The sequence below is a fragment of the Sinocyclocheilus grahami genome, unplaced genomic scaffold (assembly GCF_001515645.1).
Source record: "Sinocyclocheilus grahami isolate Dianchi unplaced genomic scaffold, SAMN03320097.WGS_v1.1 scaffold24.1, whole genome shotgun sequence".
Lineage (NCBI taxonomy): Eukaryota > Metazoa > Chordata > Actinopteri > Cypriniformes > Cyprinidae > Sinocyclocheilus > Sinocyclocheilus grahami.
The window spans coordinates 1,861,117-1,883,650 of record NW_015505203.1 but is presented as its reverse complement, the minus strand read 5'-3'; the positions used below and the strand labels follow the sequence as shown (position 1 = coordinate 1,883,650).

Sequence of the window (22,534 nt, the reverse complement as noted above, 5' to 3'; positions counted from 1 at the left end):
TCTGTCTGGAATGACATGAAGAAACAGAACAAACCGAGACAGACTCAATCCAGAAGAACTGTACCAATGTCTCCAAGATGCTTCAAGAAACCTACCTGCAAAGCTACAGTACTGTTAAAAGTTTTAGGCACAAAACTACTGTAAAATGAGGATGCTGTCAGAAATAATGTCATACATTTCTTTATCAAGTAACTTCTATTAACTAAATTAAATCAACATTTGGTGTGATCCTTTACATTTAAAGCAGCTTTTGCCCTAGGTGCACTTGCGCCTAGTTTTTCAGGTAGCTTTGCAGGTAGGTTTCTTGAAGCATCTTGGAGACATTGGCACAGTTCTTCTGGATTGAGTCTGTCTCAGTTTGTTCTGTTTCTTCATGTCATTCCAGACAGACTGGATGATGATCAGATCAGATCTCTGTGTGGAGCACTGGCTGTTGTCAGGCTCCTTGTGCAAACAAAAATCTCACTGGATTATTACAATTAATGGCAAAATGAATGTTTGGAAATGTAAACTGATATTTGCTACTGACACACTACAGCAAAAGATGGAAATAACTGACTTAAAACCATTTTTAGCTGGTGAAAATAGTGTTCTAATAATTTTGGTCACCACTGTACACACACAGTATATACATACAGTGGGTACGGAAAGTATTCAGACCCCCTTAAATTTTTCACTCTTTGTTATATTGCAGCCATTTGCTAAAATCATTTAAGTTAATTTTTTTCCTCATTAATGTACACACAGCACCCCATATTGACAGAAAAACACAGAATTGTTGACATTTTTGCTGATTTATTAAAAAAGAAAAACTGAAATATCACATGGTCTGCGCTGTATATATATAGCCTATATATTAAACACAAAAACTTAAAATGCTTCCACAAACACATATAGACCACAATTTTGATCTTACTGGTAAATTGGGACACTTTATTTTAAATAAAACAATAACGTTTTATTGTAAATGTAATTCTAAAAGCATGATACCAGTAACTCTCAAAATAATTTAACAAGCATTTTAATAAATATCATCATCAACAACAACATATGAATAATAATAATAATAATAATATATTCAATTGACAATTTCACTGATTTGACTTCTTCCCCGGCTGCTGTCCCTGGACCATATTCTTACTTTTTCTGTTAGGCTACTATCTTCCCTGCCACTGGATGCAGAAACACTTTAATAACTATTATTATTCTTGTGAATATTATTTTTTGAATATTATAATGTGTGGAATAAAGTGGCTGTGTTGAAACCTTTTAAATGGTAGTGTACGAGAGCGAACAGTAGTGAAGTATTTTTACTTTAGTGTTTTTCTTTGGGAAAACTTGACTTCACTACATTTCAAAGCACAATGTCATACATTTTACTGCACTTCATTTCATAAATAAAAGTTGTTGTTTGTTTTACCTTTAATACTTAAGAACATTAAAAATGTAGTACTTTCTTGTACTCAAGTAAATCTTTGAGTTCGTTTTACTTGAGTAAAAGTGAGAAAGTATTAGATTTCTAACGTAATTAAGTATTAAATTATATTTAATATGAAACGTAGTGCAGTAAAAAGTACAATATTATGCTTGGGAATGTTAAGTAAAGTTTTCGAAAGAAAAACACTCTGATAAAGTACAGACACCTGTGAAAAGTACTTTTACAGCAGAGTAAAAATACTTCACTACTGTCCGCCTCTGTAGTGTACTTCATACCAATGTTGAGAATTGTAGAGTACTTCCATCAACCTATGGCAATGCTGAAAATAAAGCGCTAAATGAGGACATCTAGTGTTGAAAGCTGGACATTACAAGCAGAGAGCGGCGTGCACAGCGTCACAGAGCCGTAGGTGGGTGGCGCATTGTCTCCTACATACGGAAACAGAACTTACGGAAGTGTCTGAGAACGAATGTCAACAAAAGAGAAGGAGAAAAGGTATGGTAAAGACAAAGTTATAAAACTATATTACCCGTGAAACAAAACAATCTCAATTCGAATAGTTTATATCATGGCACCAGCTCTTAATAGTGCCCTATTACGGAGTAAAGTATAGCAGGAAGCCAGCTAGCGTTAGCTAAAGTCAGGCGAGCGAGAAAGGCTGGCTAGAAGTCGGAAACCAAACTTTCGGAACACTGCGTCAGTTTAGACGCTGGTCGTCTGGCCTATTACTGTCGAAGCGTGAGGAAATGCCCTTAAATATATGTCTTGGCTATATGTTTGAAATGTCACTTAACTGATTCGTATCTAACGTTAAACATTGCAGTGCTACTCTGCCTAACACCGAGTTGCTACACTGTTGAGAAAAGAGCGAGAGAGGAAGTCATCCTTTCTAAAGACGTTTTACGCGTTTTTATTAGTCAATCACCGACTATTTTCATGTCGAATTCATATGTTGACATTTGTCGAGGGAACGCCAATGAGTTTCTGATTGAAACCAAAAGCGAGCATCGCACTGAGCTCCAGTTGTCCGTGATTTTTTGTTGTCTAAATGATGGTAGTTTATGGTGTTTATTTTTGTCTTCACAGCTAAACACTTCCAACAAGACGCTTTGGTGACGATGGCGCCTGTCATTGTGGCGAGCTGATGGATCTACCGACCATAATTTTTTTCCATAAATTGTATTTTAATTCGTGTTTTATGAGACAACGACAGTCATTGGCTTGTTAGAATGTCTGTTTCCCACAGCCTTTGCGTTTTAGGTGTTTTGTTTTTATCAGGTAAGATATCAGGATTTTGTCCTTGAGCGTGTATCACGCAAAGACGGAACAAATGTCTTATTATACTGTATATATCTGAGGCAGACTTTTCATGTAGTTCAAAAAATTGACCTTGCCTTAACCTAAGGTTACCTGTGGTGACTTTAAGGTCAAGCTAGGTTGAAAAAAGGTTGATTGTATTTACGTTGTGATAATTGGCAATAAACAACATTCAGCAATCCTTGTCTTTTATGTGATCAACTTTTGTGTCTTTGCTCTGACAGTTCCTTGCACTTTGGAGCTGGCCTTCGGTGTTGGTAAGTAAGAGCTTGACATGTCTTTGTTTATATTTCAGTCTGAACACTCATTTTAATTCACACCCAATGCCCCAGTTAAAAATACAACATTCCTAACCAGAATAGTCATTGAGAGGAGTGGCTGTATTGCATCAAGTATTTAATGCAAATAAAAATACAGAATGCTGCTTCTACTATGCATCTGACCTTTTTTCCCAACGTGACTGGCTTTTACTTCCTGCTTGACAGCTTAGGGGTTCTTTCCAGTTCTGTCTTTAGATGTTTTTAATATATTTTAAGTGCTCAGTATTTTGTTATATGTTTTAAATGCCTTTCTGCCTGCTTTTCATGTCCGAACTATGTTCTCAAAGAACTCCAGTACATCAAATAGCTTGTTTATTGTGACGATTTCACATAGAAATGTAGGTTCAGAGCACAATTCTAAAGATGTCTTTGCTTTAACTGTCAGTTTCAGGTCATTGTGATAATTCGCCCAAAATACTACAATCCAGACAAGGAGAGATTCGTAACTCTGCCCACCGTGCCTGGTCTTCCCGTCCACTCAACTGCAGTTGGTTGATAACCTCAAAAGTTGGGGAGCGTGTCATCATCAGGTACCAGCAGAATTCTATTGCCATTTTTTGTGATCTTTGATACACTAGAAGTCAAAGCAGTAACACTATATTCTTTAGTGTCTTCGTTAAATATGTTACATGTACTTACAGTAATAACAGTAAATTACTCATAATTACAAGCAACAAACAACCCTAAACCAGTGTTTTTCTTTGGAAAACTTTACTTCACTACATTCCAAAGCATAATGTCATACTTTTTACTGCACTTCATTTCATAAATAAAAGTTGTTGTTTGTTTTACCTTTAATACTTAAGAACATTAAAAATGTAGTACTTTCTTGTACTTAAGTAAATCTTTGAATTCGTTTTACTTGAGTAAAAGTAAGAAAGTATTAGATTTCTAATGTAATTAAGTATTAAATTATATTTAATATGAAACGTAGTGCAGTAAAAAGTACAATATTATGCTTGGGAATGTTAAGTAAAGTTTTCTAAAGATACACTAGAAGTCAAAGCAGTAACACTTTATTCTTTAGTGTCTTCGTTAAATATGTTACATGTACTTACAGTAATAACAGTAAATTACTCATAATTACAAGCAACAAACAACCCTAAACCAGTGTTTTTCTTTGGAAAACTTTACTTCACTACATTCCAAAACATAATGTCATAAACCAAATCTGGTTACACTTTATTTTAAGGTGTCCTTGTTACAGTGTAATTATAAATTTAAGTACTGAGTAATATTGATTAGCTATATGTACTTACTATATGGTTAGGATTAGGGTTTGGCATAGGGTTACTTGCATGTAATTATGCATAATGTATTGAGATTATAATACTAGTAAGTAAGTACATGTAACGTGAAACAAGGACACCTTAAAATAAACTGTTACTCCAAATCATTATCCTAAACTTTTGACTTTATAATAAGTGAATATTACTCAGCATTTAAATATTTAATTACACTGTAACAAGGACACCTTAAAATAAAGTGTAACCATTAAAGCTTTTGTGTTTCGTGATACTGTACAGATATGAATGTAAAATGTGAAAGTCAGCTCAATTATGAGTGTATCTCAGTTTGTAAATAAGTGAATAAATGGCATTTGCTGTTAACAAGGTGAGACATTGCTTTGATCCTTACAAAGTAAACAGTCCCTTAAATGTGTCATTTCCTTTGTGTCCATCTCTTTTGAAGTTTTTCCCAGTTTGAAATGAGATGCGGGCAGGAATGGGTGTCCGTGGTTCCTCTCACTGGCTCTCCATCCAAATTCTGCGGTTCCCAGCTTCCAGCACCATTTGAGATGTCAGGGGGAAACATTACAGTGACACACCACTTCTTCCCTCATATCTACCCAGTAACAGGGTTCCATCTTTCATTTATTAAAGGTAGAGTGCAACACGTTGAAGGAAAATGTTCACGTTTCCTCTCCTCTCACTGTCTTTATCCAGAGAGACTGTAAAATCCTATTTTTTTGAATAGGTAACTTTTTGATAAGTGTTTAAGAGGGTTCATTCATATTTTCCCAATTTCTCCAGACTCAGGTCCCTGTTTTCCAGGCGAATTTGAATGTTACAGTGAACGCTGTCTCCCTGCATCGTGGCGCTGTAACGGACGGGTCGAATGCCTTGGCGTGGGTGATGAGCTTGGCTCTGACGAGGACGGCTGTAACGACGTTAGCCCTGAACCACCCATAGATGATGTATGTGGGGGATACTTGGATGCATTTTATGGTTCGTTTACTTCCCCTGTACAAACAGGACATCCAGTGGAGTGTGTGTGGACGGTTGACCCCCAGGATTCACGACCACTCAAATTAGAGCTTCAGCAACTGGAGCTGGGTCCTCGAGACATGATCACAATCACAGACCAGCCCCACGGCACAGGCAACATCATTAAAACAGTGAGTTTCACACTTTGTGTGACAGATGATGTAGCTTGATCAATGCAGATTCATCTATCCCAGTCTTTTTGTTTTTTTTAGCTTTCATTCCACTTCAGCCTTTGATAATAAGTCTTGCACCCCCTCTCATTGGCTATTACAGATCAACGCTGTCTCCAATAACAAAGCAGTGGAGGTGGAGTCCCACACCGGCTTGCTTTCGCTGATTTACCATATGGAGCCTTCAATGGAAGGGCGGGGCTTTAATGCGACCTATCGCATCACAGATTACTGCCTTCCATGGGAAGAGCTTTGTGGAGGATCAATGGGAGGCTGTTACACCGCAAAGCAGCGTTGTGATGGACACTGGGACTGTCCTGAAACAGGCCTGGATGAGGAAGCATGCTGGGGCTGCCCGGCTGGGCACTTCCTCTGTGGGATGGTAGGAATTCACCAGACAGGACGAACAGTGTGTTTCTCGATTCATGATCGTTGCAACTACCAGCTTAATTGTGCAGATGGGACTGATGAAAGAGAATGTACCATCTGTCAGCCTGGGACTTTTCACTGCGACAGTGACAGGTTTGTATATGTGCATAAGAAAGTATACACTACTGTTAAAAAAATAATAATTATATATATATACAGTGGGTGCGTCTTTCCCAAAAAGACTCATGGCTGTATTCGATCAAAAGGGTGCTTCTACTAAATACTGAGCAAAGGGTCTGAATACTTAGGACCATGTGATATTTCAGTTTTTCTTTTTTAATAAATCTGCAAAAATGTCAACAATTCTGTGTTTTTCTGTCAATATGGGGTGCTGTGTGTACATTAATGAGGAAAAAAAATTAACTTAAATGATTTTAGCAAATGGCTGCAATATAACAAAGAGTGAAAAATGTAAGGGGGTCTGAATACTTTCCGTACCCACTGTATATATATGGGGTTGTAAGTTTAACGCTTTAACTTAATTAATTAGCTATGAAAAATAACGCAATTAAAATCATTTTAACGCAGTTAACGCACTGGCCCCGCCCCCAGACCTGTAGTCATCTTACATTTCATAAAGTTGACTTGACAAATATGATGCAGGGTAACAACTCCATAAATGCAGTTATGCTCTAAAATTCAAGATAGTGGGGCAAAAAATGCCCCTCAATGAGTTTTTGTCTCATATTTATATCATATGATAAGCGATATCACACCAGCAGCAAGAGCAATGTCACAGGAGTGCTGATTTTGTCACGAAGAACAGGAGTGCACATGTGATTTTATACAACAGTTCAGTAAATAAGAAGTTAATATTGTGCTATATTTTAAACACAATATTGTGTGTTTTTGTGCAATTTTGCCAACGAAAATATTACCTAAAAAGCCACAGCAGAATTGTTGTGAGTCTCCGAGCAACACAGCGGTGTTTAGTTTTGAATGAATCCGGAATCGAGTGAATCAATGATTCAAAGGCCTATTCATAAAGAGAGCCGTTTTCTTCATTTCCGAATGAATCAGCCGTTTGAACGAATCGACTCATCAAGACATTTACCGCCACCTGCTGGTAGTTTTAGTTTCTTGTTTAGCGTATCATTTTCATTTATTTAAAAAAAAAAAACATTAAAGGGATAGTTCACCAAAAATATATTCTTTATAATAAAAATCAAAATAAATAAATTCTGTCATCATTTACTCACCCTCATGTTGTTTCAAACTTGGATGACTTACTTTCTTTTGCACAACATAAAAGAAAGTATGTTGAATACTGTTGGTGACTAAGCTGTTTTGGTCACTAGTGACTTTCATTGCATGAACAAAAAATACTGAGATGTTTCTCAAATTATCTTCTTTTATGTTCCATGTTAGGCCATTGTAGCCTAAACATTTAACACAATAATAGCTTTAAATGATCTTTTTGGTGGTATTTTCACAGCCAAATTTAGTTTGCGATTAATTAATCACAGCACACTGTCAATCGAATCGAATTTTAATCGACTGACAGCCCTAATATATTTATTTATTTATTTTTAAAATGTAACATGTATATTTTAAAATGTAACTTTTGTGATGTAAAGCTGAATTTTCAGCATCATTACTCCAGTCTTCAGTGTCACATGATCCTTCAGAAATCATTCTAATATACTGATTTGTTGCTTAAGAAACATTTCTTATTATTATCAATGTAGAAAACAGCTGTTCTGCTTAATGTTTTTGTGGAAACCATGATTAATTTTTTACAATTCTATAGTGAATAGAAAGTTTAAAAACTGCATTTATTTCAGCATTTTTTTTCCCTTGCTAAATAAAAGTATTAATTTCTTTAAAAAAATATTACTGACCAAAAACTTTTTAATGGTAGTATATATATTTTTTCCAACCATATGATGGCCTCTGTGTTTAAAATCTCTGCCAATGATTAATCATTGAAACAGGTGTGTGTTTGAGAGCTGGCGCTGTGATGGACAGGTGGACTGTAAGGACGGCACAGATGAGCTTAACTGCACTGTGACCCTGCCCCGAAAAGTCATAACCGCAGCTACCGTTGGAAGCCTAGTTTGTGGACTTCTGCTAGTCATTGCAATGGGCTGCACCTGCAAGCTGTACTCCCTACGCACTCGAGAGTACAGGTAAAACAATTTAAACCAGATAATAACTGTATAATATTAGATGAATGTCAGTGATTAAAAAAAAAAAAAAAAGATCAGAATGTCATTATGTGGTGTATTATGTTATAATAGTAGCTTTTATTGACAGTATTTCTGTGTACTGTTCTCTTGTTTTCTTAGCATGTTCGCGCCAATCACTCGGCAAGAGGCTGAACTGATCCAGCAGCAGGCCCCGCCCTCTTACGGTCAGCTGATTGCTCAGGGAGTCATTCCACCAGTGGAAGACTTCCCTACTGAGAACCCCAATGAGGTAGTAGGCTAGGGGATAAAAAAAACATGCCGTTCATCACATTTTAATGTAATAATTTATTATTAATTATACATAATTAATTAACATTTTTTAATTTAACATTTAATAATTGAAGAGTTTGGTTCCAAAACGCTATAAATCCATTTTGATTAATTTGAGTAAAAATGTGTTTTCTTTACCAAGAAAGTGGCGAGATGAAAACCACTATTTTCTGTTTCAAACTTTCACTTAGCATCTTTAGGTTATAATAACATTAAAAATTCAAATCCAGATTTAGATTTTCAAAGATTTATTATAAAATTTTATAATTTTTTTTTCCCAGAATGCAATAAATCCATGACACTTTTTTTTTCTTCAAAATGCATTCCAAAAGTGCATTCATCTTTACCATGTTACATTCATTTAGTTGACTAGTGCTATACGCTGTATTAACAAAAACATTAATGGCATTAATAGAAACACACTGACAAGCTACGCAATATCGCGTTCATAATCGAATGTGACTCATCTGAGATTATGAATGCGATATTGTAGTGATCTACGGCTCTGTGTATTAAATGCCGCTCCATCTGAAAGCAGGTGATGGAGATTTACTATTAATCACAGAACCGGCTTTACTGACGAGATGCGCATGACAATCACATGCGATTTATCGTGCAGCCCTAAGTTTGTTTGTTGATCACAAAGTACAAAATAGAACTAAATAGAAAAAAAGGGAGAAAACATGACAGAATAACTCGGCGGATATCGCATTTTGCGTAAAATTAAAAATGTGCTTTTCAATACCGACCAGATACAACACTGATTTTGACGGAAACTCTATTTTTTTTTCAGAATGGCGTTTAATGCATTTTGGAAGCAAACTCTTCAATTATGCATAATAATTAATTAACATTTTAATACAATCCTATAAAGGTATATATTATTTAAAGAAATGCATTTTTTTTAGCAACTTTTAACTCCATTAAATTGAAAAATGTAAATACATTTATAATGTTTGATGATCAAATGATTAAATACTGTACTTTTGAACTTTCTTTTCATCCAAGAGTCCTGGAAAAAATGTATCATTAAGCAGTTGCTTAATATATAAATAAAATATATTAAACAGGTGCCTGTTTTCAATAAAAAAAAGTTACTTGAGCACCAAATCAGCATATTAGAATAGTTTCTGAAGGATCATGTAACAGTAATTGCTGTTGAAAATAAAGTTTTGCCATCACAGCCATAAATTAAATTTTTAAATATATATTAAAATAGCAAATAGTTATTTTAAATTGTAATAATATTTGATAGTATTATTGTTTTTACTGTATTTTTGATCAAGTAAATGCAGCCTGAGTGAGCATAAGAGACTTTTTAAAAAACATTAAAAAACAAACAGTAGTGTTTATAGCCTAGGTTCTCTTATTTGTAGATTTTTGTGTTGAATTTTTCACTTTTGCATGTTTTCGTTTCCACAATTCACTTGTTCTCTATTTTCCAGTCTGCCTCACTTTCCCTGAGAGGAATACTACAGCTCCTCAGGCAAGACAATGCTTCCACTCTACGGCGGAGACGCAGGCCTCGGTTTGTCCGCAGAGCTGTGCGGCGCCTACGAAGATGGGGCTTAATTCCTCGATCTGTCCCTAGGACGACACAGACCACCGCCTCTTCCTCCCAACAGACAGAAGCTGCTAATTCTAGCGCTGAGCCCAGCCAGTCAAGTCCTGGAGACTCCTCAGTGGCTACAGGAGCATCCAGTCAGTCCTTGCCTCAAAAACTGGCTTTATCCCAACAGACAGAAACACAGCAGCAAGCGGAGGCTCCTCCTCTTCCTTCTCCCCCACCTCCTTTCCTTGTCCAGCCAATCGAAGTCACTGAAACACAACAAACCCCACCTGTCACTGCGCCCCCAAGCAGCCCTTCCCTGGCATCTCTCTTCCACAGTCTGGGGTGGAGAATTTCCCGTTTCAGACCCTCCCCGTCCCCTTCTTCTCTTCCTCTCTCTGCATCCCCCTCTTTCTCCTCTTTTTCCTCTTCTTCCTCTGAAGATGAAGTGCTGCTGATTCCACTCTCTGATGACACAACCTCTGAAGATGATGTGCCCATGCTAACATGAGCGTTTCGTTCTTTCTTGTCTTTTTTGGTTCTGTCTGTTCATCTTGTTCTCGCTCTCCTGCCTTTCTCTTTTCAGCACGTGAGCGTCACCATGTTTGCTTCTAGTGCTGGCTTGGTGCCTTAACCTGTATTAGAGCATCTGTTTTCCTGACCTATGAGAAAAAGTATTGCATTAATGTGTGGCAGAAATATTTGACAAGCGACTGTTTGCGGACAGATGTGTTGGTTGTGCACTTATCTAAACTGTTGATAGGTGAACATTTGCACAAAGAGTCTGGCTTACGAAATGTTCCTCTGTGTGATCCTGTGCCGCGATGTTGGTTAAAAAGATTGATTTTAGTTAGAATAGCTTTTTTTAATTTTTTTATCTGCAGACATGGTTGTGTGATGTGCATACATGTGAGTTTACCTCATAGTGCTACAGGCCACATATTTTATTGTGTGTGTTCCTCAGAAGTGCCTTTGATTGAGCTTCCTGTACATCACTAGACAGTATGTGACTACGTATGTGCTTGCACGTAGGGACAAACACACTTGCACAAACGTTTACACATAGATGTAGAACTCACCCTCGCTATGTATATGGTAGTGCATGGCAACTGTGGCAATAACTTAATAATAAAGACACATGTGTTGTGAGTGAGTGAGTGATTGTGTGTGTATGTGTTTATGAGAGAACGAACTAGCTGAAAGTGGTAAGCCACTCAGTTTAGACAATCCTTCTTGGAGGTTTCACACGCACCTCCATATGCACCACCAACCTGAATGACATCACTATATCACAATAACTTGAATATGTCTTAACATAATGAAAAATTTAGATTTCATACTTTTCTGGCTCAGTGGACAATAAATGGGGAACCAGTTGTAGTGCCATATCTATATATATATATATAGTCACATTGTTTCAACTGCTGGTATGATCTATCATTTCACTCCTTTTACCCTGTCGATGTTGTTTTTAATCTATGTATTTTTCAGTGCTGAAATGTTGAACTCTCAAATGTTCAGTGCCGAAATGTTGTACTCTCATCTGCTGATTGCATTAGAAAGACAGGTGGGAATTATCTTAATTGATGATGGTAGGATGAATTTCACTGTATATATTTGCTAAACCAGATGGAAAATCCACAAAGATTAAATTGATTTGCACTTTTATTCTTCCTTGTGTGATTTAATGGGTCTACTTTAATGTCATGGTTTAGTTTTTTGTGTGTTAATGAAAATTGCTGTGAATGTAAAACAACGTAATCTGTAAAGTAATGGTGTATGCTGTCAACACAGATCTAAAAATTTCTAGAGTAATTTTTTTTAGAAAGCTTTGTATGTTCAGACAAGTGTTACAGGTGGAGAAGGTGATTATTCTATGAAAGGTGAAACAATGAGAGGTGATTGTCTTATTTGCACATCAAAGCCTGCATTGTTAGTCATTGGCTCAGTTTCTTTACGTCCTGTGGAGGAATACCTGGTCCTTCTGCTCACAAGAGAAAGAGACAAACAGATATGCAAGTTTCCTAGTTCACCATCTCTAAATACAAGCTGAAGGACTGATACTGTGCTGGTGAGAAATCTATCGATTATTTTTCTCTGTGATCAAAAAGTTTTTATATGTTCTAAAGTACACTATTGTTAAAAACATTGTGGTCAGTAAGATTTTTTAAAAAGAAATTGTTACTTTTATGTAGCAAGCATTAATTTAATTTGATCAAAAATGGCAGTAAGACGTTTATAATGCTGGCATTTTTTTTATATTTAAGTCCTCTTTTGAACTTTATTCATCAAAGAGTCCTTAGACAAATGTATCACGATTTCCATAAAAATAACTAAGTAGCACAGCTTGATTCTACATTAATAATAACAGTAAATTAATAAATAATTTGTAAGTTGCTTTGGATAAAAGCGTCTGCTAAATGTCTAAATGTAAATGTTTCTTGAGCAGCAAATCAGCATATTAGAATGATCTCTGAAGGATCGTGTGACACTGAAGACTGGAGAAATGATGCTGGAAATTCAGCTTTGCTATTAGGGATAAGTAAGGGATAATTCCTTCAGAGAAAGAAAGAAAACGAATCCTAAACATTTGGACGGTCGTGTTAATGCTGAAATTTCGACTCGTTTCTTTTTCGAAGAAAAAGTATTAAAAGTTTATTAGTTATAATTAGATTTAAGAAAATATGTCCAATACAAGTCTTTTTTTATCACAGATTTTTACTTGTAATGTTAATATATTCTTAAGCATTTGTAAAATGTATTTTTTCAATTGTGCTTTTCTTTGTCTTTTATACTATAGTAAATAATGCCTTTTGCGCATTGCGTTTGTATTGGCATATTACTGTTGCCATGGTTTCCATGTACTTGGGAGAAGTGCATCTTTGACCAAGTTCAGAGATCAATCAAAGTTGTGTCCCCGCCCACTGGTCAATACGCCTCTGCTCATTGGTCCTTGAGAATCCAGGAGAATCCAGCACCCCACAGTCCTAAACATCAAAGACCTCGAAGAGCAGAGAGACTTGTGGAATCCATGACGGATCCACAACCAATCAGAATCAAGAGCTGGGTCCCCTCAGAAAGCCCCGCGCTCACAGAATGGGAGTTCGACAGATTAATGACTGCAGTCGATGAGGCTGTGAGCGAAGTTTCCAGTTTACTGTCAGGTGTGTGGTGTTTTAATATGAAGAACAGGCAAAACAATGTCTAGTGAAACATAAATTTGGATTTACCCCATATTCTCTTCTTTAGTAACTTTGTGGATGTTTTTTTCATAGTGAGGCGAGTTCAAGACAGTCTTCTGCTGAACAGAGACATAAACAAATACTGCAAATTCATCTGGAGGAACAGCAGCACTGTTAACCACATGAAGTATGTTTTACGTCTTCTCTGACTCTCCTACTCTTTGTAGCTCTATTTGTTTGTTCTGTAAGTAGTAGTAGTAGTATGAATTTAGATGTTTACTGATTTTAAAAATGTGTTATTATAATTAGTCAACCATATGTCATTCTCCTCAGATGTGGCAGGGCCAATGAGAACTACAGATTCGAGAGCTGCCTTGGCGTAATTGTGAGTCTTTTCATACATAAACACACATTACTCAAAATATTGCTCTTATTGCTGCGTCTGGCCTGTTTACAGATCCCAGATGAGCACCTGAATGGCTGTGCTTTTTATCCACATCCTGAGCATCCAGTCCGGACAGTGCTGAGGCCAGAGGGGACGGGAGTTCCTGACACTGACTTCCTGCTGTATGTGTTCACTCACAGCACAGATAAATGTCAAGCAGAGGTAGAGACTATCACTGGGATTTCTCTCAGATCTGTTGCATTGTCATAATGTCTGTAACGTACTTCCATTTTTAAATCATGACAAATTTTCAACCTTGTTTTCCACAGGCAGGTAATAAAGTCAAGTGTCCTTTATGAAAAAATTAGGGGAAAAAATAGTGAGTTTATTACGTAATATCTGTAATATTTTTACCCCTCTGTCTCTTCAGTCTAGTACACTGGCTTATGCTGCTCACTGCCAGACAGACTCAGAGGGGCGTCCTCTGGCTGGGGCTATGATCATCTGTAGAGAGACACTCAGTATGGAAAGATACACACATGAGCATTTTGTGCAGGTGACAGTGAATGTGTCTGACAAGAGTGAACTGTTGAAAAAACAAAAAACAGAAACATTGAGATTGCATTCGCTCTTTGTTATTTTGTTTCGGTACAGACAGTGATCCATGAGCTGTTCCACATGTTGGGCTTCAGTAAAGAGCTCTTCAGCCGATGGAAGGATTGTTCTTTCTCCTCTCAGGGTATGTAACACTGCTTTCATTTTTCTTAATGTTCTTTATGTAAATGAATAAATATCTATTAGAGTTAAGGTGTTCATCGTAGCCCTGTTATGTTGTGCATTTACTGGTCATTTTTGTCATTGTGTATGTGTTATGAAGCTGGCATAGACTGCTGGTCTCATGGTCAGGTGACCAGCACAGATGAGATGGGCCAGGTTAGACTGTATTCTCCTACTGTGATCAGAGAAATGCAGAAACATCTCAACTCTACCCACCCTGACCTTGGAGCTCCGTTAGAGAACAAGGTACCCACTGGAAACAAAACACTACTGTACCAGTGACATGGCACCGTAATGGTATCATCATGATCTCTGATATACAGTGGTGTGAAGAAGTGTTGGCCCTCTTCCTGATTTCTTATTTTTTTGCATGTTTGTCACACTTTAATGTTTCCGATCATCAAACTAATTTAAATATTACACAAAGATAATGCAAGTAAATAGAAAATGCAGTTTTTAAATGATGATTTAATTTATTAAGGGAAAAAAGCTGTCCAAACCCACGTGGCCCTACGTGAAAAATTAATTGCCCCCTCCTGTTAAATCATGAAAGAACTGCAATTAACCACATTATTTTAGAAAGCTGAGTTAAATTTCACTAGCCACACCCAGGCCTGATTACTGCCAGACCTGTTGAATCAAGAAATCACTTAAATAGAACCTGTCTGACAAAGTGAAGCATGCTTAAATAGCAACACATTATGCCGCGATCTAAAGAAATTCAAGAACTGACAAATGACGCAGTTATTGCATGCTATAGTCAGACTGTGTGATCCTGTTGTGGATGCGCTCTTCCCATATCAACGCGCTGAAACACAGCAACTAAACCCAAAGAATTCACAACGTTTTATTATAATAATGTTCTCATTAGAATGTTATATACACGGCATTCCCAATCATAGTTATTAATGTTGTGCACTGCTGTTTGAGCTGCGTGCGCTGAGCTAAAGACGATCACCGGTAAACTGAAGCGCTCTTTTAACTTAACCAAACGCATTCTATATGAGATAAATCAGATATACATCAAATAAACACAATATTACAACGTACAATTGCACAAAAGGCTGCAAACGAACAGCGCGCATCTGAAGTGTCTCTGAAGGAAATAATGCATTATTTATCGGCTTTAAGATATCGGCCAAATTTTCTTATCAGGCCGATACCGATAACAGAAAAAATGAGCCGATATGGGCCGATACCGATATGGTGGCCGATATATCGTGCATCCCTATATTTTTTTGTTGTTGTTGAAGTAATTTTAAATTGTAATAATAGTTTACAATATAAATTTTTTTTTCTGTATTTCAGATCAAATGCAACCTTTGGAAATGTAAAAGACTTCTTTCAGAAGTATTAAAAATCTTACCGACCCTAAACTTTTGAATGGTAGTGTAAATTGAGGCATTTACAAGGTACCCTAAGGTATTTAAATAAAAACATGTTACTACAATAACATGCAAATACCCAAACTTGTTGGCAAAAGCTATTTTCACTACTTCTGCTCACTGTTGCATTGATATTATACTTTTAGTACAGAAAACATATTTCCATTTATACTTTAGCATCTGTATTATCTATCACTGTTCACACTTAGTGTGAACAAAATGCTATGTTGCTATTATACTTAGTACAAACAGTATCTATCACTCTGTGTAAATTGCATCTACCTTTCTTAATGTAAATAGCCGCTGCCTAATGTAAAACACAGATGATATACTCAAAGACATCCCCTCCCCGTCTTTCTTCCTCTCAGGATGCTGGTTCAGATGGTCTCTCGTCACACTGGGAGGCTCGTGTGCTTCAGGGTTCCATTATGGCAGCTTTACTGGTGGAGCCGTCACTGATTCGGATCGATCCCATCACAATTGCTGCCCTCCAGGACACGGGCTGGTATTCAGTGAACCTCAGTCGAGCTCAGAGCTTGGTGTGGGGAGAAGGTACGACATACACTGTTGAGTCCATTCTGCTGGTTGACATGTATTAAAGGGGTCATATGATGCGATTTCAAGTTTTCCTTTCTCTTTGGAGTGTTACAAGCTGATTGTGCATAGATAAGATCCCTGAAGTTGTAAAGACTAAAGTCTCAAAACCAAAGAGATATTCTTTATCAAAGTTAAGACTCTGCCACGCCCCCCTAAAACGGCTCGTTCTAACACGTACCCACATATCTACCTCACTATGTGGAAATATTTGCATAATGCCGCCCAAATGTGCACGCAAAGAAAGAAGGCGTGGTTTCAGTAACCGCAGTTAGTGTTGAAGCAGCCCATGTCAGGGAGACGCTGTGTGTTTCTAGGCGAAAGCAAAAGCACTTTATTTGGCCTTCCGAAAGTAGAGAGAGAGAGGGTGAGAGAGAGAGAGAGAGAGAGAGAGAGAGAGAGTTCTACAGTAAGGTCAGACATGAGCTGAGCTCCTGAAAAAATAAGAAAAATTGAAATAAATTAAAATATCTTCAAAAAAGTAGATTCAACACAAAACAACATCTAGACAAATCTTTTGTTGAAATTGACAGTTTTTTTTTTTACCACACTTGAATCTGAGGGAAGTTCAAGAGAAGCAAATCACAGCTAATCACAGGATAACTGTCTTCAGAAGAAGATTTTCATGTTGGAAAAGATAACATCAATCAACAAAAACAACAACTAAGAGAAAAACCTTACAGAAGAAGAAAGGTAAAGACATTTCAAATAAGACTGCTATTTCATAGCTCTCTGTGAGCTTTTACTTAGAGGAACAACACAAAGAGACATTTTGGACACAACTGGACTATTTTTTTTTTTTGAATCAGTATAAGTAATTTTTTCCTACGTTTTGACTTATTTATCAGAAATCCAGGCAGCTCCTCAGACAGAAGCAGATGAAGGAAACACCGGAAACACTGTTTGCTGACCAAGACCACAGTGTCCTGACTAACCTGCTCTTCTACTCTGAACACAGCCTTTTATGGCACACTGCTTTCTGTCAGCATTTTCCCTTCACCAAGAAAAGAGGCATCTGTAAAGGCAGACAAATCCTAGTATTTGAAGACACTGAAAACAACAACGAAACAAGATTTTTGACCTTAAACTTGTATCAAAATGACACTGTCATGATACAAGGATCAGAGTCTGCTCTCAAAGTCTTCATTGACGAATTTGAAGAAATAAAAACACTTGCACTATCTGATGATGAAGATGATGATCCCACACAAGATAACAACAAGGATCCAAACACTGATGCCTCCCCTGGAAAATCAGGCCAAAAGATTGCAATGACTCCAGCAATTATAACTTCAATGTCAAGAATGAAAGACAGTTTTTCACTCCTGGAGGTAGAGGTAGTAGAGCTAAAAGAATTCATTCTCTCCCACCCAAGCAACAACAACATGGAACAACTTACAAATGACATACTGAATTTGAGACAAGAGATGAAATATCTGCAAAGAGACAGAGAAGAAATGTCAAAAGAGCTTCAACAAACTAAAGATGAAGTGAGTGAAATAAAATCAACTTTAGGAAAACAGCTAACAGAAGTCAGAGCAGAAATGCAAGAGGAGCTCTCTGCCTTGAAGTCAATACTCCACACCAAGGATGAACTCATTACCAGTTTGAAAGAAAAACTCAATTCTGTTCCAGCACTTAAAGAGTCTTCTCCTGAACCATCAATGTGTCCAGAGATCCTCATCAAAAATCCTCAAGCTGAACAACTAGCAATGAAGGGAGAGTCTCACAGCTCGACTGATCCAGCAAATCAGATTGATATCTCCGCTGCAGAGGAGCCGAGAGAAACACAGGCTCTTATCCTGATTGACTCGAATGGGAAATATGTCAATGAGAAACTTCTATTCCCAAATATGATGGCCAAGAAAATCTGGTGCCCAAACACAAAAAGTGCTTTTCAGATCCTGTCTGATAGAAACCTGAATGAAAACTATAAACACATCATAATTCACATAGGGACAAATGATTTAAGGGCCATGAAGGGCCATGTGGCTCCTGTGATCAGAGAGCTGGCGATCAGAGCCACTCAACGTTTCCCAGAGGCAAAAATAACTCTGTTCGCATTACTACCATGCACTGATGTACCATTCCACGTGATTCATGGAAATAATGTGGAACTCTCCAGAAGCTGTGCACTCATTCCTAATGTGCATCTCGCCCATCACAAAGATATACGACCACATCATATGTATGACCATGTGCATCTCAACAAGCAAGGAGTGAAAGTCTTCGCCAGAGTGATGAAAAGCACAGCCCTTGGAAACGCAGAAGGAAACAGCAGAAACTCCAAAAACAAGAGAAGCTCTCGGCCAACAAGAAGCCCTCATCCTCCAACAGAACCCAGAGCAGCCACCGGACCGCCATCACAACACAAGAGCTGCGCAGCAGCAGTTCAACGACCACAGAATCCTGCAGCTGCTGAACTCAACCAGATAAGACATCTGCTGAGCACCGTCTGCTCCAGACTCATGATATAACTCATATACATGCACACACTTCACAGACAAACCTATTCATGAAGTCTCTTAAAATCAGTTGTTGTTCCTTCATTAAAAAAATCTAAAATATAATATGGCCGTGACTCAGGTGGAATACTTATTTGGCACAAAGACAATTTGAAACACTTGATAAAAATTGTTAAAATTGAAAATTCATCTACTTGGCTTAAAGTGAAATCAGTCATATCACAGCATAATCTTTACCTCTGTGCACTCTATATTCCACCTCATGACTCTCCCTATTACAAAGAGCAAAGCTTTCTAAACTTACAGACTGACATCTTGCACTTTCAGTCAAGAGGACATATTCTCATATGTGGAGACTTAAATGCCAGGACCGGAAGAGAAATTGATTATGTAAATATTGTAGATAACAATCACATATCCAACGACACCACTTTTCATTCTTCATTAATTATCACACCAAGAAGCAGCTATGTTAGTTTAGTCAACACCAATGGAAAACAAGTGTTGAAGCTTTGTAAAGGTTTAGGGCTGTACATCATACATCATTAATGGCAGAACCAGAGGAGATAGTAGTTTAGGTAGATTTACTTATTGCTCCAGATTAGGAGCCAGTGTAGTCGATTACTCAATTACAGACATTGACCCAAGTTGTATTAATGCCTTTACAGTTAGACCTCAACTTCCCATTTCTGACCACTGCCAAACAATCCTTTACCTGAAACAGTCCTGTGACAGGGTCAGAACTCGCCTCAAACATGAAAAACTGTTCCCCTTAAAACCAAAACTCAGCTGGAACCAATCTAACGCTGATCAATTAAAAGAAAACATGAGCAGCTCTGCAATACAAAAAATGCTGGACGACTTTATGTCCACAGATTTCACTCCAGATACTAATGGAATAAACTCAGCAACATCCAATCTTAATTATATATTTCAAACTTTGGCCACTATATCTAACATTAAACAACAGAACAAACATAGAATAAACAAACAAAAAATAAAAAAGAATATGTGGTTTGATAATGAATGCAATTGTCTCAGAAAAGACCTTCGACGGCTTGCTAACAAAAAGCATAAAGAACCGGCCAATCAGACGCTACGGCTCGCCTACTCCAACTGTTTGAAAAATTATAAAAAGCTAATTTGCAACAAAAGAGATAAATATTATGAAGCTAAAATTGATGAAATCGATGAATCAATAGACCAAAACAATTTCTTGAATCTCTTTTAAAAATTTGAAAGCCCCAAATCAGACACATTACTCCAGAGCGGCACAGTCTGGAGGTCTTACTTTAAAACTCTTTACCAAAAACTTGAACCAGACCTCAACCAGCCCCAAACAAAAACAAAGAGAAAACTAGAAGATTTGAAGAAAACAATAAAAAATTACCAAAACCCACTGGACATGATCATAACAACATTAGAAATAACAGAGCACATTAAAAATCTCAAATTAAAGAAGGCATGTGGACTAGACAACATCAGCAATGAAATGCTGAAAATCAGCAGTCCTTGCATAATTCAAGCTCTGGCAAAATGATTAAATCTGATCTTATCGTCTGGTGACTTCCCTGAGGCCTGGTCTGAAGGACTGATCACACATACAAAAAAGGAGATAAATTAGATCCCAGTAATTACCGCGGCATTCGTGTGGGCAGTAACCTAGCAAAGCTTTTCAGCCTTTCTTTTTCTTTTTCAGCTTTTCTTTTTCAGCCGCATAGTGACATTCCTCACAACACAACATCCTAAATAAATCACAAATTGGCTTTTTACCAAAACAACGTACATCCGACCACATCTATTCTCTCCACACTCTAATCAACAAAAATCTAAAGGGCAAACAAAGAAAAATATTTACATGTTTTATTGATTTAAAAAAGCTTTCGACTCTATTTGGCATGATGGAAACCAATTCTACTGTACAGGAGTGAAATCTGGGGACCAGTAATACATTTTAAGAATTGAGATAAAATTTCAATAGAAACGAATGAGAGTGTGTGTGTGAGAGTGAGCGAATGAGAGTGTGTGTGAGAGTGAGTGAATGTCAGTGTGTGTGTGAGAGTGAGTGAAAGAGTGTGTGTGTGTGAGAAAGTGTGTGTGTGTGTGTGTGAGAGACTGAGTGAATGAGAGAGAGTGAATGAGAGTGTGTGTGAGAGAGTGAGTGAGTGAATGAGAGGGAGTGAGTGAGTGTGTGTTTGAGAGGGTGAGTGAGTGAATGTGAGTGTGTGTGTGTGTGTGTGACAGTGTGTGAGAGAGAGTGAGTGAGAAAAACTACAACTAGAAATTATCAAAAACGTTTTAGGGGTCCATAGAGCTACGTCGAAATGATGCCTGCAGAGCTGAATTAGGCTTTTACCCACTGAAGATTGAGATCCAGAAGAGATGTGTTCAGTTCTGGCATCACCTCCATCAATCTGATCCTGATTCAATCCGATATAAAGCCCTCCTCGCCAATGAAACCTCAGCAGAATCTCATCCTCTAAACACGCTCGCTCTTCAGCTAGTCCAGAAAACCCAGCTCCTCACTGACTACAGCTTCAACCCCAAAGCCATTATTAAAGAAATTGACAAAAATCTAAAAGACACTCATGATGAATCTCTAAAAATACACTTTGACCTCCAAAATAAACTCCAATGCTACTCAACCCTAAACAGAACCACTAAATTTGCCAATTATTTATTGATTAAACCATTTAAAGAAAGACAAATCCTCTCCAAATACAAATTAAGTAACCATGATTTAGAAATAGAGAGAGGAAGACATAGACAAGCATGGACAGAGCAAAAGCAGAGGATCTGTAGACACTGTGATCTACAGCAAATAGAGAACGAGAAACACTTTCTGCTGATCTGTCCTAAATATCACACTGTGAGGGGAACATTTCTCCCCAGATTTGAAGCCCTGATCCCATCATTTACTGAACTCAGTGATACTGAGAAAATGCCCTTTTTACTTGGAGAAGATGAAAACACAGCTACACTAGCTGCTAAATATGTATTAACCATTCACAATGTTAGGTGTTAAACATGATTAACTCGATACTGACTTACTTTATCTTTTCATTTATTTAGATGGATTTTATTTATTATTATTTATGTTGTTATCTATGTTGTTGTTATATACTGTATATGTTAATGCTTTGGCAACATTGTGTTACACAGTCATGCTAATAAAGCTTGAGAGAGAGAGAGTGAGAGAGTGAGAGAGTAATCAGTAATCGAGCCCATTGCCCTCTATGGCAGTGAGGTGTGGGGCCCACTGACAAATCCCAATCAAGATTTCACCAAATGGGAAAAACATCCGATTGAGACCCTGCATGCAGAACTCTGTAAAAATATATTACACATGCACCGGCACACAACAAATAACGCATGCAGGGCAGAATTAGGCAAATATCCTCTAATCATAAAGATGCAAAAAAGGGCAATTAAATTCTGGAAACATCTGAAGCTCAGTGACCCCCAATCATATCATTATAAAGCCCTGCAATACCAAGAGATGAGCAAAGAAAGCAAGCCCGTCCCTCAGCTGATCCAGAGCTTCAGTCCTGATGCTTCACTAACATCTACTGCTGCTCTGCATCACAGCATCAGAATCAGTCAGATTACTGCACAGATCAAACAGAGCTACATCACTCACTGGCAAACCCAAACACAACAGCAGAGTAAAGTGCAATGCTATCTGGCCCTAAAGAGAGAGTACAGTACGGCAGAGTATCTGTACACAGTGTCAGATAAGAAACTGAGAAGCACGTTGACCAGATACAGACTCAGCGGACACAAGCTGATGATAGAGA

The 22,534-nt window shown here is 37.5% G+C and overlaps 2 protein-coding genes across 4 annotated transcripts in view; both read left to right on the top strand.

Annotated features, from left to right (window-relative positions):
* The first annotated feature begins 1,854 nt into the window (after window positions 1-1,854).
* Window positions 1,855-11,010, top strand: lrp10 (low density lipoprotein receptor-related protein 10). Of its 2 annotated transcripts, none has more exons than XM_016247093.1 (10): window positions 1,855-1,933; window positions 2,525-2,716; window positions 2,980-3,012; window positions 3,461-3,605; window positions 4,768-4,958; window positions 5,109-5,473; window positions 5,616-6,034; window positions 7,876-8,070; window positions 8,230-8,359; window positions 9,846-11,010. In XM_016247093.1, exons 2-10 carry the CDS (start codon window positions 2,668-2,670, stop codon window positions 10,458-10,460), a joined length of 2,142 nt encoding a protein of 713 aa, XP_016102579.1. In that variant the 5' UTR covers window positions 1,855-1,933; window positions 2,525-2,667; the 3' UTR covers window positions 10,461-11,010. The 2 variants fall into 2 exon arrangements, with proteins under 2 accessions (XP_016102579.1, XP_016102588.1); XM_016247102.1 differs by lacking the exon at window positions 1,855-1,933 and adding an exon at window positions 2,135-2,176.
* A 1,996-nt stretch (window positions 11,011-13,006) lies between these two features.
* The window catches only part of LOC107562422 (leishmanolysin-like peptidase), an 11,885-nt gene continuing 2,357 nt past the window's right edge, over window positions 13,007-22,534 (top strand). For both annotated transcript variants that reach the window (XM_016247066.1, XM_016247060.1), the window contains exons 1-8: window positions 13,007-13,113; window positions 13,225-13,318; window positions 13,465-13,516; window positions 13,589-13,738; window positions 13,947-14,072; window positions 14,171-14,255; window positions 14,394-14,539; window positions 16,047-16,230. In XM_016247066.1, the coding sequence (XP_016102552.1) occupies window positions 13,065-13,113; window positions 13,225-13,318; window positions 13,465-13,516; window positions 13,589-13,738; window positions 13,947-14,072; window positions 14,171-14,255; window positions 14,394-14,539; window positions 16,047-16,230 (886 nt within the window). In that variant the 5' untranslated portion in view covers window positions 13,007-13,064. The remainder of the gene's footprint in view (window positions 13,114-13,224; window positions 13,319-13,464; window positions 13,517-13,588; window positions 13,739-13,946; window positions 14,073-14,170; window positions 14,256-14,393; window positions 14,540-16,046; window positions 16,231-22,534) is intronic.